This window comes from Anopheles stephensi, unplaced genomic scaffold (assembly GCF_013141755.1).
Source record: "Anopheles stephensi strain Indian unplaced genomic scaffold, UCI_ANSTEP_V1.0 ucontig6, whole genome shotgun sequence".
Classification (NCBI taxonomy): Eukaryota; Metazoa; Arthropoda; class Insecta; order Diptera; family Culicidae; genus Anopheles; species Anopheles stephensi.
The window spans coordinates 29,186-47,794 of NW_023405427.1; the positions used below are offsets into that span (position 1 = coordinate 29,186).

General features: G+C 44.2%; 2 protein-coding genes across 6 annotated transcripts; one reads left to right on the top strand and one right to left on the bottom strand.

Annotated features, from left to right (window-relative positions):
- Positions 1-130: 130 nt before the first annotated feature.
- On the top strand, positions 131-6,618 carry LOC118517182 (phosphopantothenate--cysteine ligase-like). Of its 2 annotated transcripts, XM_036063096.1 has the most exons (4): positions 181-761; positions 1,029-1,195; positions 4,919-5,147; positions 5,525-6,618. In XM_036063096.1, the coding sequence occupies exons 2-4, from the start codon at positions 1,061-1,063 to the stop codon at positions 6,115-6,117; spliced, it is 957 nt and encodes a 318-aa protein (XP_035918989.1). In that variant the 5' UTR covers positions 181-761; positions 1,029-1,060; the 3' UTR covers positions 6,118-6,618. The 2 variants fall into 2 exon arrangements, with proteins under 2 accessions (XP_035918987.1, XP_035918989.1); XM_036063094.1 differs by having other exon boundaries at positions 131-1,195.
- A 1,000-nt stretch (positions 6,619-7,618) lies between these two features.
- On the bottom strand, positions 7,619-11,956 carry LOC118517180. Of its 4 annotated transcripts, none has more exons than XM_036063092.1 (5): positions 9,375-11,956; positions 8,941-9,110; positions 8,787-8,830; positions 7,782-8,560; positions 7,619-7,710 (listed from the first exon to the last, which is right to left on the bottom strand). In XM_036063092.1, exon 1 carries the CDS (start codon positions 11,407-11,409, stop codon positions 9,382-9,384), a length of 2,028 nt encoding a protein of 675 aa, XP_035918985.1. In that variant the 5' UTR covers positions 11,410-11,956; the 3' UTR covers positions 7,619-7,710; positions 7,782-8,560; positions 8,787-8,830; positions 8,941-9,110; positions 9,375-9,381. The 4 variants fall into 4 exon arrangements, with proteins under 4 accessions (XP_035918985.1, XP_035918984.1, XP_035918983.1 ...); XM_036063091.1 differs by having other exon boundaries at positions 8,766-8,830; XM_036063090.1 differs by having other exon boundaries at positions 7,782-8,830; positions 9,382-11,956.
- Positions 11,957-18,609: the final 6,653 nt, after the last annotated feature.

Genomic DNA, 18,609 nt, shown 5'->3' on the forward strand with positions numbered 1-18,609 from the left:
TCGATGACGAGATGTTGTGCGCTTTGATTTTCTTTGTCGATTTTATTTCAAATATTTCTTTCTAAACGGTCATTTTGAAATTGTGCTGAATTGGAGCACAATGAAATGGTTCGGTTGTCAAAATTGAGCTTGTTTTGACAGTTGGCGGCATTTTGGATCACGTTGTGCAGCTGTGGTCATATCGAATGCAGTAGATGCATATCTCTTTGCTCAATGTTATTTAATTGTGAGCGAAAAGTCCGGAAACTGCAGCTAATTAGCTTTATGGTGTTAAAACATTACACAATTCGTTCATAAACAGCAAAAACACACACACACTTTAAACATGTGTTTGTGTTCGTATGATTGACACATACGGCGGCTGTCAAAAATATTCTTCCGCGATGCGCTACACCACGGCCTCATGTAATGTATACGGCAATATCGTAAGTGCAGTGTAAAAAATGTAATAGCACCGGACGGAAGAAGGACCGTGCACGCTGTGGAAACTGTGGATTATTGTGAGAATTGTGAAATGTTTCGGTTGTTGTGTGGTGAGCATTGCTAGCATACACGGTTACCGTCGATAACGCTACGCCCGGCTGCAGCTGTACCTTGAGGGATGGTGTGTGTGCGCCCAACCAGTCAGTCAGCATAACATCACTCACCTGCTGGACACATAATTGATTGCAAACGGTGCGTGAGTTGCAGCGGAGTGCATAAAAGCTAGTACTTGGAAGCACTTAATAGTTGGGCTGCTAATCCGGCGATATTGTCCCATGGTACGATACCCAGTGACCTAGAGCGATTCAGGCACTCCCCCGTTGGGAGACGTGTGTTGGAAAAGGAAATGGTTTGCACAGAGAAGGTGCAAAGTACAAACGGGGATGTGCAAAGGCGTAAACAGTAGTTAACATAACTCGCACGGCAAATAGTATCAAACGTGGGGAAAGAGGCCTGCCCAGCACCTATCCATATTGTGATTCCTGCTCTATCGGACGCGCGACAGTAATCTGCCGACACCTGCTGTACCCTTTCTTCTACGCTAGTGCAACAGCAACAAAACCAAATCACCTGGCACATGACCATGACGTCGCACTGGGAGGATTTTTATGCTACACATCTGCCGCCGAACTGCTTCGAGGACAATCGATCCCTGCTGAAGGAATTCTGCGACCGACACTACAAACTCAAGAGCCACATCGTGCTGGTTACGGTAATTATCAATGCGCTTTAAATGTTCTTTCGCCCTTTGCTTTGTAGAACACAAAGCTAAGCTATGGCGGTGTGTTATGCATTGTGGAATAAGGTAGCAATGGCTTAATTGTTCTTGCATAAGGAATGAGGGGCCACCAAACAATGATGGATTGATGGAGATACTGTCAGTCCATTACACAGTAACACGCAGAAATTATGAATCTAATAAGAAAACGAGACCTTTTTAATAGTAACATTCTCATCTGTACACGAATAAGTAAAAGAATCGAATTACCTACATATAGCATGTAGCATACTAATCGTGTTTCCATAATCATGGCGATGGGAGCCAATCTGCATAAAAAATCAGTAACTGAATTATATCAAGAGTCCTCCTTGGCTACATTCATTTTTCGATTGCTCACATCAACAGGTGGTGGTGTCGGTGGTGAAATAACCATCACGCTGTTGTTCTGACTTTGATGGCATGCAGCAGTATGATGATTGTCAGGAAGCAGAAGGCAAATTTGAATATTAATATACACAGCGCAGCAAACGAAAATCGAAAATCCCCTTGAAATCGAACAATTGTTGGGGACATTCAGGATGTCCATCTAAGCCTAGGTAAGGCTGGACTATAAAGTCATTTCCTTCACAGCCATTATTTTTTACACCGAAGAATGTTATATATGTATAATCTATATATTTGGGATCACAAAGGCCGGAAAATGTCTTCTTCAATCTTCAAGACTAAATGGAAAGTCATGTTTTAACGCCTCCAATCAAAGGTCAAACGAATCTGAAGGATAATTCGGCAAAAATGAGGACCTATTGGCTGTATCATGTAGTCTTATGGACATAAATCCGTAGTGAGGACTGACTATTCAACTATGTGGTATCAGTAAGTCTAGTAATCCTCCAGATCCTCTAGCAGGCATGACCTAAGAGGTCGTTGGGCCAATAAGAGAGATAGAGACCCTGTCCACGAATTAGATCTTTGGTTTCCGTGTCCAGAACTGCACCAGTTAATGTGGAACTTTAATGAATACACAAGGATCGCGTTTTCCTTGCAAACTTCCAAATCTTTAGATTTATAGCGTTCCAATCCTTTTCCAGTCAACTCCCGGGTCTGGCTGATCTTTTTCGTGGCACTGTTCCGATTTTCCAAGCGAGAAGCCTTCCCACCACAGTGCTCGATTTATTAGATTTTCGTGTTTCTTCCATTTTTGGTAGGCGGTTCCGTGTTATGCATAAAACATAAAGTTAGCTTCCCTGTCGAGCACTTCACTTTCATTGCGGCACATTAAGGGCAGTCCCTTTCTGTCCGTGGCGCCGTTGGCCGTTGGCACTAAACAACTCGAGACTCGAAAAGCGAACGAAAAGGACAGGTGTAGCTCGGGACAGGTGGTGTGCGGCTGAAGAAAATTATACCTTCTGCTCTGCTGCTTGGCAGCTCATTGGTAAGGATTTCTGTCAATACATCAGGCCAAAGGAACCGCATTCGACCGGAGGATGAACGAGTAATGTTATCGAACTATTGCGCAAGGAAAATGGTTTGCACCTTTGTACAGGCGATACAGTTTACTTAACTGTGTCGGGTAAGAAAATTGGGCAGTTGTGGTGGAAATTTCCAAAAAGAAAATCTGTGGAAAATCTTCCCCTACCTTCGTAGTAACATCTTAGTAGAAACTTAATTTGACTTCCAAATGAAGCATTAAGCCATTCTGCTTCTTCGCTCGAGAAACACACTAGTAACTAGCAAAGGGAGGGAAAACTTTTGCATCAGTTGGACAGTTTGTGTGTGTGTGTGGCGCGTAAGTTTTCCTGGTGGTGTGGCTTGTGTCCGGCACGTTGCAATGCTTTTACTGCAATCCGGTTTCCTGTCGATACGTTTGCCACCTCTCGCTCGAGTCCTGTCGATTCAGTTGGCAAGTTAGCGGACAGGTGTCTTCGGTTAGACAGATGGCTGGTTTGGTTAGCTGCGGTAGATGGATGGACTGTTGAACTTGAATTCTTTCCTATTTTCTTATCGATTTGTTTTTCGACGTTCTGACTATTTTTTTAGTTAGTTCGTTACTTTTAGTGAACGTTAGGGCGTAATACAGGGTTTTGAGAATGTGTTTGAATCATTTACCGGAATATTTCAACTTTTCACTGTTACAACAACAATTATCCAATAAACTTGCTTGTTTTTAAGAAAAATAGTTGAGTTTAAATTATCAAATCAAAACAAAAAAGCCAACTTTTTAACACTCAAACAAACAAATTCATTTAACAATTCTAATAGCACTTAAATCATTCATATGAAGTGGTCTTTGGACGTAATGATTTGCAGCGAGCGCTTTCGTATCCTTGGTCAAACAAAAAAAATCTTCTCAAACAATAAGTTCTAGTGTTGCCAACATCGTCAGCATCGAAAATGTTCATAAGTTTTCGATGGGGTCTGAGATCTGGACTTAAGTTGGGGGGTCTTCCAGACATTTAGAAACGCTGAAAGGTGTTTCTTCCTCTATTTGTCGACTGTATTATTTTATTTTATTTTTTTAATTCGTTTAGGACGGCCTGGTCGTATGGCTAATTTTTTTTTCGTATATTTACATACATTTTCATACGCAAATCGATTATTAGTAAAATGATTTCTCAATAGCTTACGCTTGATCGGAATGATACAGTGCGTAAATGAACAATAAGGCCTCTAGTTTTTTTTAGATAACTATAAAAGTTTAAAACATAGGCAAATATGATCTGCTGCAAAATTGTAGAGAACTTATTTTTTCATAGGGTTAAAAATTGCTTGGGGCGCCGGCCGGGGTTCAAATCCCATACAGACGTAAAACTGACTACTTTACTGCGGGTAAAATTAAGTCACAGAAAGCCAGAAATGGCAGGCCCAAGACCTCTTGAGGTTGTAGTGCCAAGGAAGAAGAAGAAGAAGAAGAAGAAAATTGCTTCATGTAACCTAACTACAAAGCCTCTTACGAAAATCAATCGTTTATCATGAAAATCACCATTTGAAAATTCAGTAAAAACTACAGGTAGTTCTAAAGTTCCTAAATAACGTAAAAATGATTTTTGATAAATGTTTAATTAGCCCTTATTATGCTATTTTTAGAGTTATTATGCCAAATTTCTTAAATTTGGTTTTAGTTTTAGTTTTTTTTCATGCGCTTCTGGTGGTGTCATTTTTTTAAATATGAAGCCTTTCAATATATGTATATACATCTCTGGTGCAGTGTCTCTAACATATGCAGGAGCTAAATAAATGTAACGAAAAATAGTCTTTTTTGGAGATAAAAATTGCTTTCAGTGCGTCGTGAATTTCAAAAATCAAAGATTAAAAAATATACGAAAGTTTGAACACAATCCATTACATATAGGAATACCGAAAATATTTCACTTTTAAATCTTTTCCTTTCATATTACTTTCTTTGCTCTATTTTCTGTAGTTTAAAAGAAGAAACATTTCGCTTAATTTTAATAGATTCATTATTCCTTCTTCTAACCGGGGTAACCCAGAAATGGCAGGCATTTCCTGAGAGGTCGTTAGGTCAAAGAAGAATAATAATAATCTTTCATTGAATTGTTCTTAAATACGTTTCATTGCGATTAATGTGGTTGGACCTTTAAAACATATATAAAACATTAAAGTATTTTGAAACCCCTGTCATTATAATTTTCCTTTCTGTTTTCTTTTCTACTTTATTCCGCCTATTCCGTGGTATCCTCCTGTGTGCTGCTACAGTCCGGCGGTACGACTGTTCCATTGGAGCACAATACGGTGCGCTTCGTGGATAACTTCAGTGCCGGCAATCGTGGATCCGCCTCGGCCGAGTACTTTCTGGAACATGGGTATGCCGTTATCTTTATGCATCGAACCAAATCACTGGAGCCATTTTCGCGCCACTTCACCGGCCAGCAGCTGCTCGATATGCTGGAATTGCACGAGGAAGGAATGAGCACCACAATCACCGGTAAGTTTGATTTCCCGTTTGTCTCGGTAGGAAAATGCACTTCTAGCAAGTGAGTATTTCTCAACGTTTATTAGGTACAAACTAATGGCAGATGCTAAAGGAATGTGCGAGAGAGGGTTTTGCATTTAAAGTTTATCGTACAGTACATGGAATAAGGGGAAAAAAGTCTTGTTGAGTTTGTCTACTCGATGTCCTTACTCTTTTAACATCCTTTCTTGCGTATTTTCCGCACAAAGAAGCAGCCTCGTTAATGAAGCTTTCCTTCATTGCTATTTCTGCACATCCGACCATCCGATCGGTAATGCTGCCTGAAATACTCAATATTCATACTACTTATGGACTTTCCAAACCCACCGCCCCCATTACATTATTTACAGTGAAACCGGACTCGGTCGATGTGCTGGCGCCGGTACTGGACAAGTACAAGAATGCCCAAGAAACGCACCGGATGCTGTACATCACCTTCACCAGCGTGGTCGACTACATGTGGCTGCTGCGGGCGGCCTGCGAATCGTTGGCACCGTTCGAGCGGAACGCGGTACTGTTTCTGGCCGCGGCCGTTTCCGACTTTTACGTGCCGCAGGACGAAATGCCCACGCACAAGATACAGTCCGGTCACGGTGCGCCGACGATATCGCTCCAGCTGGTGCCGAAGATGCTGGCCCCGCTCGCCAGCCTCTGGGTGCCGCACGCGTACGTCGTGTCGTTCAAGCTGGAAACGGACGAAGCGCTGCTGATTGCCAAGTCGCGCGAAAGTCTGAACAAGTACAAGCACAAGCTGGTGATCGCCAACATACTGCAGACGCGCAAGAACCGTGTCGTGTTCGTGACGCCCAGCACCAACTATGAGATCGTGCTGACGAAGGATCAGGCCCTGTCCGGGCTGGAGATCGAGGAACCGATCGTGGCGGATGTGGTCCGCCGGCATCAGGACTACATCCGGGAGGCAGAGCAGCCGGCCCACCAATGACCCACCCGTTCGACCCGGCCCTCGCCCAACAGCAGTGGCGGTGGGCCCGGGACGCAGGTCGATTGTCACGTCACGTTACCGCATTTCTGCAAAGTGCTAAACCCGGGACGGAAGTATTAGCTGGGCGAACGGACACGCTGCTTGGTCGGTCGGACACGGTCGAAAAGTGTTAGATCCCGACAGCGTTATGGGGGATGGGAACGTGTTTCATATTCTCTCCTATGTTTGGTTCGCGTTTTCCTTCGCGTGGTTGATTTGTTCGGTATAGCGTGTTATAAGTTATTTTGTGGATAGTTTTATGAGTTCATTAGTAAACACATTCCAACGCAGAAGAATGCCGAAACAAGCAAAACACTTTTATTGAAAACACCTCCGAATGTTGCCCTAAATTGGACGAAATTGGGTGATCCTATCGCGCGATCTTATTTAACTGTTTTCATCACTAGTGGAAGGAAAAGTACGGTCAAATAAAACACCAGGATAGATGTTACTGTTTCTTAAGTTTTTGTCTTACTAAAGGTAACTCTTAACAAAAATAGCACCTTCCTCGTGTAGACGGCACCGGCAGTTCCTAAACTAATAGTCGAAAGTAGTGATGAGCAAATTGAGGCAGAAGTGAGTGAATGACTTAAATCTTAGCAATGAATTAGATGATTTAATGGTAAAAGACTCGAGAAGGCCCCCCCCTGACAAAATTTGTTAGGCGCTGTAGGATTTACGCCTAAAGGTATGCAATCCGCAGTACACGTTGCGAGAGCTTCACAGTGAGCTTTCAGTGTGCTTTCAGTGTGGTCAAAATTGATTGAAGAAAGTCGAATAAAATATTGTTATTATATGATTAAAATCCCCTCTTCGCTAACCCTACCATTCATTTTGGGTTACAGGGGCTTCGTACTAGTTTTCAGTCGCACTAGGGGTGAACAATCGGGCCTAAAACATGCAAGGCGTTCTCGGACGGTAACGGAACAGTAATTCGATGAATACTTGTTACCTTGCATTGATATTCAGCAAAAGAGGAAGCATAAGAATATCGTAATCTCAAATCACTTGTTACAATGTATTTTATCAAGTTCTACTCGCTGTCTATTAACAGAATTAAGGAACAATGCACAATGTTTACATCAAATGGGTTTTGACCATACAGAAATTCCACTGTACAACAAAAATGACAGGCCACAGTGCTGCACACAAAAGATTCTAGGGGGGGCCTTCTCGAGTCTTTTACCGGATTGGCCTTTAGCCGCCGTTCAACTCCCAACAAACGCCGATCTGCTATATCCCTTCCCGGCTAGCACGATTGAGGGCCAGGGGTATGTAGAAATCGAGCGAAATGGGGGAAAAATCCCGAAGCAAAAATCCGTCATAAAAGCCATCACTTAGACGCGTTTTATGACGATTTTCAAATTTCGACAGCTTTTCGCCCATTTCTTCCATTTCGCCCCTTGGCTGTTTCGTCGCGATTTCTTTCTGTGTGTGCGTGTCATCTAGCATGAATGTGGCATTGTGCGTGTGATTGTTACCCTTTATTCAAAGTCACAGCTGAAAACATAAACACTCAGCGTGCAGCATTCAAATTCAACTCAGCAGTTTCACCTGGAAAATAAATAAATAAAAGTAAGTAAGATTAAGTGCATGACAATGAATCAAATTATTATCATACTTACATAAAAAATAATAAAACGATTGATTATTTCAGCCAAAATATAATGTCGGAACCACCAAAGAAAGGGCGCCTTTTTGCACTGCAACAACTGCCTTCGGCTGTGTTATGCTCCACAGGAGCGATCGTCCGTGTTTTTGGACCGCGAACGTCATCAAGACCGACGCCGGAACCGTCTCTTGCCCCCGATGCTGGTTCCATGGATATCGCTACGCAGGCAGGATCGGTGGAACAAAAGCGAGGATCGGCATTTGTTCCCGCTGCAGGTTCCATGCGTGTCATTCCGCGGCCGGCAGGATCGTCTGCGACGTCGGAATCTTCTACTGCTCTCACTGCTGGTTCCGTGGATATCGCTACGCGTCCGGCAGGATCGATGGAACAAAAGCGAGGATCGCAGCCCTCAACGAAAGCGATACTTGTGCCTGCTAGTTCCGTGCGTGTTGCTCCACTAGCGACAATGTCGTTAAAGCGTTCGCATGGATCGCAGCTGACCACAAGTGCGTGCGGCTGGATCCGTGGATGGCATTCCGTGATCGTTAGGATCGTTTGACGAACAAATGCAAGGATCGCAGCCAACTACAAGTGCGACGCCGAAATCGTCTGTTGCTTCAGCTGCTGGTTCATGCGCGCATGACTTTGCGCGACCGGCAAAAACGACTGTCGTGCATCAAGGTTCCCGTCAGCCGTCACCAAGCATGACACCGGAACCGTGTGTTTCATCACCGGGATCAACATTTCACGAAGAGCAGTCGTCAGCAAGCAGCATTCATCCGTCCACCGTATCTATTCATGTAAATAAGAACACAGAGTTAATTCAAGCAAAAAGAACTTGTCCTGGGCACGATTTTTGTTCACAATGTTCATTATTAAAACTGGATGTAGTGGCCACAATACACCCGATGAAAGGCGTGCGACGCAATGCTTAAACCATCCCGATGCAATATATAAGCAATGAAGAGTCACTGGACAGGTTTGAAGAGCATCTTACAGATGAAAATTTGTTTTACACCTTCATACAGCGTGCGGATGCTGTACAAAATTGGTTGCTTGAAGCTATGGGTGGAGGTAGGAAAAAAATAGGTTAAACAAGGTGTAATATGAGCGCAAATGAAATAACAGTAGGCGTTGCTATGAACACAGTAGTATGGAAAACAATACGTTACCTTTTTCTGCCCGGTAATGTGCAATCCGAATCAAATATGATGATCACAAAACAGTAATACTCTTGGCGTTGTTTACACACATATTGGGAAGATGCTGGAGTATCAGCCACACACACAGCTTTTTTGAAGCAATTTTTGTTATTCCACGGCACTGCACATATCGGTAATAGCTTCGATGTGTTCAAAATAAAGAATATTTAGATTATTTCACGAATTTTTGCACATAACCAAGCGGATTGCGCATGTTTACTTTCTGAACTCCAACTGAGTTTGTTTACACATTTTTTGACACAGCGGCGTTTTGCTCGCTTTTGACGCACGCACACATTCAAAGACAGCACAGCGCATGCGCTGCAACGAGCAAAACAGCTAGTTCGCCCGAGCGAGATTGCCCCCCCACGAGTTTCACCCATTTTCGCACGATTTCTACATACCCCTCACCTACAAACTGACCCGAATTGTTTGCCGGGTTGACAAACCCAGGACTTTCTCCGGTTTGGCATTTCGCGGCAACGACACGACATAGCGACCTTGAGCATTTCGCGTAGTCGTGGAAGCATAATACTTCTCACACAGGTCTTCTTCCAAAGACAACGCAGGGCCTTCTAAAATGCTCTCAGCCTCCCAGAACCGTTGTAGCGAAGCTGCAATGTCACCTTCATTGGTTGCCAGGTGACACAACCGCAAATTGGGCCCAGAACAACGGGAAGTATTCCCAGAGATCGCCCATCCAAACGGTGTCTCCAACAACCATGGTTTTCCTTCGCCCAGTGACCGCTTCCTTCCAGTGTGTAGTTCCCAAAATGTATCACCGCCAATAACCACATCTACCTTTCCGGGGACGTGGAAAGTAGGATCAGCCAATTTTATATTCGGGAGGAACCACGACTCTACGTTTATCGGTGTGGTTGGAAGATCTGCCGACGGAGTCTTTAGTACAAGAAATTCCATTGTTGTAGAGAAGTCAGCCCCTTTCGATTGAACGGCCGCTGTAATGGAACCCTTGACGTGCTGCATCTGTTGCCCTATACCAGATATGGCAACGTCTACCTTTGACAACGGTGTTAGCAATCGCTGCGCCATGGTTTCGGAAACGAAATTGCACATCGATCCCGAATCGAGAAGTGCCCGCGCATCATACGTGTTGCCGTGATCATCCACGAGCTGGAGAAGGACCGTTTCCAGAAGAACCATTTCCTCATCGGATTGCGCAGCCATGGTCACCGCTGAATTCACATGTAGTAGTGAATGGTGTCGTGCCTTGCACGTAGTGCACCGGTACGACGAGCGGCAATCCCTCACTTGGTGATGACGATTCAGGCAATTCCAACACAGCCGTTCTCGTGTTGCGATTTCCCGCCGTTGGGGTACGTCCTTATTTGCGAATTCCGGACAAACCCGCAAATGGTGAGCCTCCGTGCAACCAAAAATGCACGGTGGTTGTGGTGGCTGTGGCGCTGACATATGCGGTATTGCTCTTCCTGCCGTCGCTGTGTTACCCACCAACCTTGGTCTATGTTCGAATATTTTTTTGCTACCGGCCACCATTCTCGTATTTAGTTCAGTATGGGAAAACTCACGCGTTGACTTAAGGATTCGGACACGACTATGAAGGAAATCTACTAACTCCTTGTACTTATCTTTCGTGTGCTGTGCTGAATGGTTTTCCCAAGCCAAGATGGTCGCCGTGTCCAGTTTCATCAGCAAGAGGTTGGCGAGCGGCGTATCCCAGTACTCAACGGGCTCGTCGAGTTTCTTCAGCCCGTTCACGTGCCGCGTGAATTCATCCACGAGCTGCGCCAATTCATCCACCCTTTCACGGCTCACTGTCGGTAGGTGATGAATCTTCCGGTAGTACTCGCGAACAAGCGTACGCGGGTTGTCGTATCGCTTCAGCAAGGCAGTCCACGTCACGTCGTAATTATCTGCTGTTAAGGTGGTATGCTCGAAGAGCAATCCAGCATCACCCTTTAACGACGACAGCAGATATTGCAGCTTCATGATGTTAGGAATGTCCGCGGAAGAATCAATCATAGCTACAAATCGGTCCCGGAAAGTAAGCCACTTGGTAGAATCACCATCAAACGTAGGTAATTCGATTTTCGGCAGACGCACATTCACAGCACTCGATCGTCCCGTAGTATTCATCGTTGAATTCGCGATCAACACCGAATCACTCACACCCGGGTTCGAGGGTTGCCTTCGTAGAAGGAAACCCTTCACGCGTCGGTAACGCGTGTCCATTTCGCAACGTTCCGCCACATACGTTTCCGCCCCATCCTCATCTAGCTCCGAAACTTTCGCGCTTGCCTGGAGAAAATCTTCGTAATACCTTTCCAGCTGGTCTAGACACACTGATACTTCACTCACTCTATCATCGGTATATTCACTGGTGAACTGTTCCACGGTTTTAATTAGCTCGGCAGCTTGGCGTTTTTTCAGTTGAAACGCTTTTAATTGTTTCGCCATTTTCTCTTTGAATTTTTGGCGCGTAGGATAATCTCACTGTAACTTGGATGCAACTTGTACGCAAAACCAAATTTCGAATGGCGCAAATTTGAAAACGCAATGGGTGTCGTTGCAGTTATGGGTGCCAAATTTGAAATGGCGTGGGTGGCGTCGGTTTTCTTACGCGTTCCGATCGAACTACACACTCGCTTTTCTGTTCCTTGTTCGTGACACGATGTAATCTTCACGAACACTTCACAAACGTCTCCTTTGCCCGTGATAGCGGGGCAACCAAAGGAAATGAAAAACACAACGGGTTTAAACGGAGAAATATCACACTTTGAATCACCACTGTACATAAACGGTACGTAGTTCCGTTTATTCCCAAATCTGTGAACACGTAGTGTCCTGCTGCAAGTTTCACTGCACGTAATGCTTCCTTTCACCGATCCGGTTCGAAGGACCAAATGTATAAATTACACCGGTCGTGAAGGGAGGAAACTTGTGATATTTGGGAATTTCTAAAACTGGAGCGGATAATTGAATATGTGTTATGCGTTTGGAAGTTGCTTTTGTAATGTTTATTCAACCGTCAGATTTGTACATAATTCAATTACTCTAGTTCACTTTTCTTACATTGGCGTCTGGTTTATACTCTCTGCTCGTAGTGTTGTCAAGTGTTGTTTATTTTTCATGCAATAACAATTCAAAATATTTTCATGCAAATTAATTAATTATACTAATTATCCAAATTCAACATTGGATGATTGGATTATATTCTTACCCGTGTTTCTCAGGAATTGGTCAACCTTAAATTCTTCTGAATTTTCAATGAGTAAATATTTCTACCGAATTAAGGGCTTTCTTGGCTGAAATGAGATGACAGGCTCATGAAATAAGCATAAGCTAAAATCGAATTGCTATCTTCAGTAGGAAACAGCTTCGAAAGTTCCCAACACCCTGACGTTTATTTGATTTCAGGTGAGATGGGAAAGATGATTTCTGGAAGCTAAACTTCCGTGACACACTTTTGCTGATTTAATACTTAAAATAGAGCTTTATCAAAATTTTCTAACGAAAATGGGAGTATCATTAAGTTATTAGGATCCCTCTAGAAGCTGCTTGTCGAGTCGATTACGTCTCTGACGTCGACCTATTCGCTTCAGCAATAATTCTAAATAAGTTGAGAAACTCTGTATAAGCTTGAATTCATATTTGTAATGTTTACGGTTCTTTATTCCCCTGATAAGTTTTGGAAACGATCCTGGTATATTAAACACATTTCTCTATCTAAAATTTCCGTGTCGTCCACCTAGTTGACGGTAAATGAGGTACAAATAGTTTCCCAACCAAAGCGGGAGCCTTCTTCTGCCCACGTGTTTCATTATCAATTATGATTTCTTTTTCTTCTTTGCCCCATTTCAGCTACCCAATCTAGAACGATATTCGTTTCAAGTATAAAAGCCGAGCGGGAGCAGCACAACAGTTCGTCGCCGCTTTGATCATGACTGGCAGATTCGCCGTCGCAATGGGAGGAAAGGTTGGAATTTAGCGCGAAAAATGAAGCCAACCTCGAGTCAATAAATTAAACCTACTTCACTCTCGGTACCTGAAAAGAGAAACCACACCGAGGGCCGAAAACCCCGAAGGGTGGTAGGTGGTAGCTCGCAGCCGAGCCTCAAGATGACTGTTAAGAAAGTGAGAGAAAGACAACGGTCAAAGCAAAAAACCCAGCAAAATCCCCACGGAAATCAAGCCAAACGTTTGATGACCACCACGAGCACACCACCGGGTTTTTGTCTGGCGGTTCGTGGCCTTTCCGAGGTCCGCTGCTTGCCGCTGATGATGAGCAGAATCATCATTCGCAAACACTTCTCGGGCCCGTCGGACAGTCGGGAGGCTGAATGGTGGCAAGTAATCATACACCCGCGGTCTTCCTTTTTCCTCCCATCTCATGCCTTGCCGTCCGTTGTGTGATTAGCTTCCTCGGTTTGGGGAAGGTTGTTATGGCCAGTTTTTTCGGTTTCGGAAAGAAAACTGCTTTCACCGTACCGTGGCCGGGTCGGGGCGCGTGGTAAACGAGAGACGTTCGCGGACAATAAGGAACCGTAAGAAGCTTTGCGGTTTGCCGGCGTAAGCAAAGCAAATCTTCGCTGAAGTGCGGTTTAATAATTAATCGTCGGGCAATCGGTTGGTCCATGGGGAGCGTTCTGTTTGGTGCAGTGTTTCTGCGTTTCTCGCCCCGGTTCCGCGCACACGACCTTCCACGGCTTGCAAAGAGGATTTTGCAGCTGAAGATGGGATGGCACACACACACAAGGAGAAAAACCCACTCACGCCCCGAAGCCCACGAGGGGCGTATTGCATCTTGAGATATTTATGTAGCCTACACCGAAAAACGGGGAAAAAACGTGGAAACTTCAACCGATGAGTCGGTGATGGTAAAAATAGTTCTTCCAAGAAAGAGTGCCCGTTTCGCCGACACGGGTTTGTACGGTGGTCTGTTTCATCGGAATGAAAGCTCTCTATCGGTCTATCGTGGGGAAAAATAAGTATTTTAAATTGTTAACGAAAAACTACCGATGAAATGGGCCAATCTGTCGCTCAAATCTAAAGGAAACATTACCAAAAGTCGCTTACCTCATCGCTAATCCTCTTTTCGATTTCATCTCCTCCGGCACAGATTCGTGTGATTTTGTGGCGAAATTGGATTTGATTCGCGTGCTCCACGGCTCGAGCGCGCGGACAGCAGAGCAGTTCTGGTAAGTGGTTTTAGATGGAAGCTTGAGTATTCATCAACCGGCTAGGGTTAAGATCGGTCGTGGTGATGATGAGCTGATAAATAGCGAGTACGCTGAACGATCGGCAACAGCCGATCCGGAAGTTATAACGGAATGATGATTTGCTTCTGCCTAATGAGCGCAGCGACTAGTGTTGCTGGGTGACACAGCCATGGCTTTTGAGTCCCCCCACTCCCAAAGAAGAAAAAAAAACGGCATTTGATTGTGATTTAATAAACGTTGGCGGGAATAATTTGCTAACAATTTGAAGCTGTTTTTCCTTCACTTAAATTGATTGACTGTGGAATGAAATTTTCTGTTGCTAAGCTAAGCTAAGGATGGTGACGCGTTGCCAGGGAGATGGCTGTTCGGAGCTTGCCTACATTTAGGCGGATAGCGTTTTAAATTGAGGTGAATATTTTAAAAGCTAGAATTACGCGGCAGTTAGCCAGCTGCTTTAGAAGAACATTTTACGAGTACAACAGCTAAACGCCACGTACTGTAAAGTGTAAATAAAAGTTTTATTTTGACAACCACCACGATGAAGTAACTTTACCATCAACGAGTAGAGTAACAGTTTCGCTCCTGCGGTAAGTTTGAGCCACGGTACTCCACTACTCCCTATGCTTCCTTTTGGCACGTGTAGCACCGGCCCGGTACAGGAGCTAATGCAAGATATCTATTACCTCGCTAGTTCACGTTCCCTGTGTTTGATCAGGAAACTCTTAATGAGGTTCGCTATAGACGACGGTTAATCGAAATTAGATACCCGATGTTCGCCAGCATGAACGGGCGCCATCCATCCATCCGAAACTGGGCGCTGGAAATGGGCGAGCTGGATGAACAATGGCCGCCAGCGTTGGATCAAGAAGCTATTATTCATCAACAAATTCTGGACCATGGTGTGTACGTTGTTGTGTTGCTGACGGGTTCGATTTAGTTGCCTGCTGCGCGATAGTTTTCGACCGGCGTGCGCTGGCGACAATCATTAAAACTTTTCGCTCAAGGTACGCTGGTAAAATGAGATGGGATGCTGTGAGATATTTTACGTAAATGATACAAGTTATTGATGAACTTACAGTGAGGCATACAGCTTTAAAAGTCAGACAGAAAGCAAAAGACAAGTCAGAGTCAGATTTTATTTCATGGTCATCACTTCTCTCTGAGCAAGACAAATCTTTCCATCCGTCCCGTTTAATGTGCCATACGTTCGATGTTCGTAGGTTAGGTAGCCATGGATCTGTTCTGTTTTTTTTTTTGTTGCGAGTGATATGAAAAAGTCACGAGAAAACTTTTAATTGCCTAACGACCTCTTCAAAATCCAATTAAAGTGTGTAACGTGAAAAAACGAGATGACATGTCCGAGATGTGGGAAGCACGGAACAGACCCCGCCGGTCCCGAAAAAGGTAACGGTGGTAGGAAGCTGATGTATGATATTCTATACCGTACCGTACCGTAAGGCGCAAATCCTTTCCGCAAACCGGATTAAGGCTACGCAGACCGAATGGGCTTAATTAGTTCATTAGCGGAATGCATTGGATGAAGATGTGCCTCGGTGACGTACGCTCTTAGCGTACCACGAATTGCCTTACCTTTACCTTTCCATTTTATTGGTCCACTTCGGAGGCAATTTCGATCTTTTTTGGGAGGTTTTTTTGTCGTAAACTTTTGTAAGTTTGCGATTCGTTTCTAGCCACATACACCTGGTGCTTCTAGTGTTGTTTGTGTTGGTGAACTATGTGCTGTACTTATGTTTAACAGGAAGGATCGTGTACAACGATCGATCGATGTGGCTTCTAATGTAGCAACGGTCAGCTACAACATGACTTTTATATTTACTTATGAGATCCTCTGAGAATCGTACGTATGAGAAGTAAATAATTATTTTGACCACATGAATGTATAAGATTCCTTTAGGGGTTTCTTCAGAATTTGAACACATCCTTCGGAAATTAATCAGAGTATGCGTTGTCAGAGTGTTAATCAAAGGTTCATTTTATCATTAACTGTATTATTATAATACTTTTTTCTGCAGGGAACGATTTTATCTTTACCAACCAGTATAGCGATCCAGGTAAGGGTCAATGGAGCTGATTTGTTCTGAGTTTTTTTTATTTACCGTTCCTATTATCAGAAGCTGGCCAGCATAATGGATGGACCTTGCGGATCTTGTTCTAGATCCTCGACTCTCTGATTCGATTTTATCCACGACATTTATAGCCCCACTGCTCACATACGCCGATACGGACTCTGACCAAAACTGACCAAAACCATCTTAGCCGCGTTCGAGTGGAAGATGCTCTGAAGGAATTTGGAGCTGCTACAGCGACGAGCTCTACGAGCTGTACGATGATCTCACCATCGTGCAGCGAATTAGACTCACCAGGCTCCGGTGGGCTGGCCATGTCATGAGAATGACACCGGACGACCCAGCCCGTAAAGTTCTTTTAGGCCGTCCACACAGAAAGAGTTGGCGTGGTAGGCCCAAACTGTGATGGAATGATGGTGTTGAAGCGCCCGCCAGAACGGCCGAGATAATGGATTGGCAGGCGCTGGATCGTGAGCGGTTTCGAGGATTGTAAGGATAGTGAATACCGGCGCCACTATCGCCTAGGACCACCCCGTGTTCGCTTACTTATTTGAAATAAAAATTGAAATCTCTAACTAAGGTTGATCAAATAAGTGAACCTCGCATATACGACTTTTAAGTATTTTAATAAAATTCCAATCCAATTCCTAGTTTTTCGCATTAAAACACGTGAGCATATTTTCTCATGAATACAACCATCGATCGTGCTGGTCGCTAATATTCTATTCCCGGTTGAACTTGTTGCTTGTCAAAAAAAAAAAAAAAAAAAAACACAAACAGACAACCCGGACCCCATTTCCGGTCCTAAGCGCAACAGAGTGTACCCACCAGTCGAACAAAACCACCGACTAGCCACACGCGCTCTCGTCACCGTCGTCCGTTTTGGTTGGTTTGCCTTGGCCCGCACCACGATAGCTGGTGGTTTGCAGTGTGAAACCTTAGCTCTCCTGCATGTGCAGGTCGGTTTATTGCTGGTTAGCGAGCTAAATAATGCACGACGACAATGCGTGGTTTGCGTAGCGCGCAAACAGCGCGAAATAAAATATGCTAACACGCCGCTGCAACTGTGTGCATATGCAACTTATGCGCGCTATGGGCTGTGCTGGTGGGGATGATCCGTTGGAATAGAACCAAAAAAAAAGTCTCGATCGGTGTGTAACAAAAAAAAACAAACACGCATATCTGGAAGTTAAATCGATACAAAAATCTGTTGCCTAGTGTGTGTGTGCAATATTTTTATACATTATTCAACAACAGTGCTGAAGCGCCTTTATTATTCATATGGAGGTTAGAATTTAGAAGGATGCTCCACACATTTTTTTTTACAGTATCAATTTGTACAAACTTTAATGTAAAAATCCTTGTGCGTTTTGCTTCATGGGTTTAATTAGCATATTACTTTATTGTTTACATCGTTCCTCTGTTTTATATTCATTTTTGCCTGTTTTTTATCCAATTCTTACACCAATGCTTTTTGTCATCTTTGAACGCCTCGCGAGGACCGTATTACTCCTTTACAAAGGGTAATAAATTGTCAATAAAATAAAAAAGCCCAAAGCTCACCTGGTGGTCCCTCATCGCTTGCCAAACGAACGCTTGCGTCGGCGCTTCGCTATCTTTTAGTTTGAAGCGTCCGTATCGAATCAATCAGATAAGAGTGGAATAATAAAATACAAGAGATACTCCCTCGTGGAAGGAGGAGCGGTGATACTGCCCCCCCCCCCCTCTTTTCACCACCGTTAGTTTGTTGATTTGCGTTTTGCCCCCCCCTCCGTTCGTTCTGCTGCCACAGCTGGCACGATCTTTCTTTCGTTTTTTTATAGTTTGCCGTTTTTTTTATCGTTTTCACCGATTGGAAATCATAGCGCGGCTGCCCGTGTTTGTCTTACCCCGTTTATGTTGTTGTTTTCGTTTGTGTGTGTGTGTCCTGTTCCGTTTCATCAACGGCCGTCGTTTTGTCTCACTATCCCATTAAATGAAGCGTCGAAGGGTAATTCCGGCGTGTTTATGGTAGGCAAATGGGAAAAGTTTTACGTTTGCTCCGGTACGCCGGCTTTGGGCCGATGTGGCACGCACCCCGTAAAAGTTTGGGTCGGGAGCGTGGGTAGGGTTGACTGAGAAGGGGGGGTGGGGGGCGAGGAAGGGGGGTCTAGGGTGAAGCTTACAGCAATCGATCGATCGGTGTTGTGTTTTGGGCGATAGCGCGCAATAGTTTCACGGGTGTATGTGTATTGCCGTGATTGATTGTTTGGAGCCGTGCGTAAACAGAAATCAACATCACTAATAGGATGATGTTTTGGGCGCACTGTTTAGGTAATTTGGTATTTACTTTAGTTTATTACTGCTAGAAT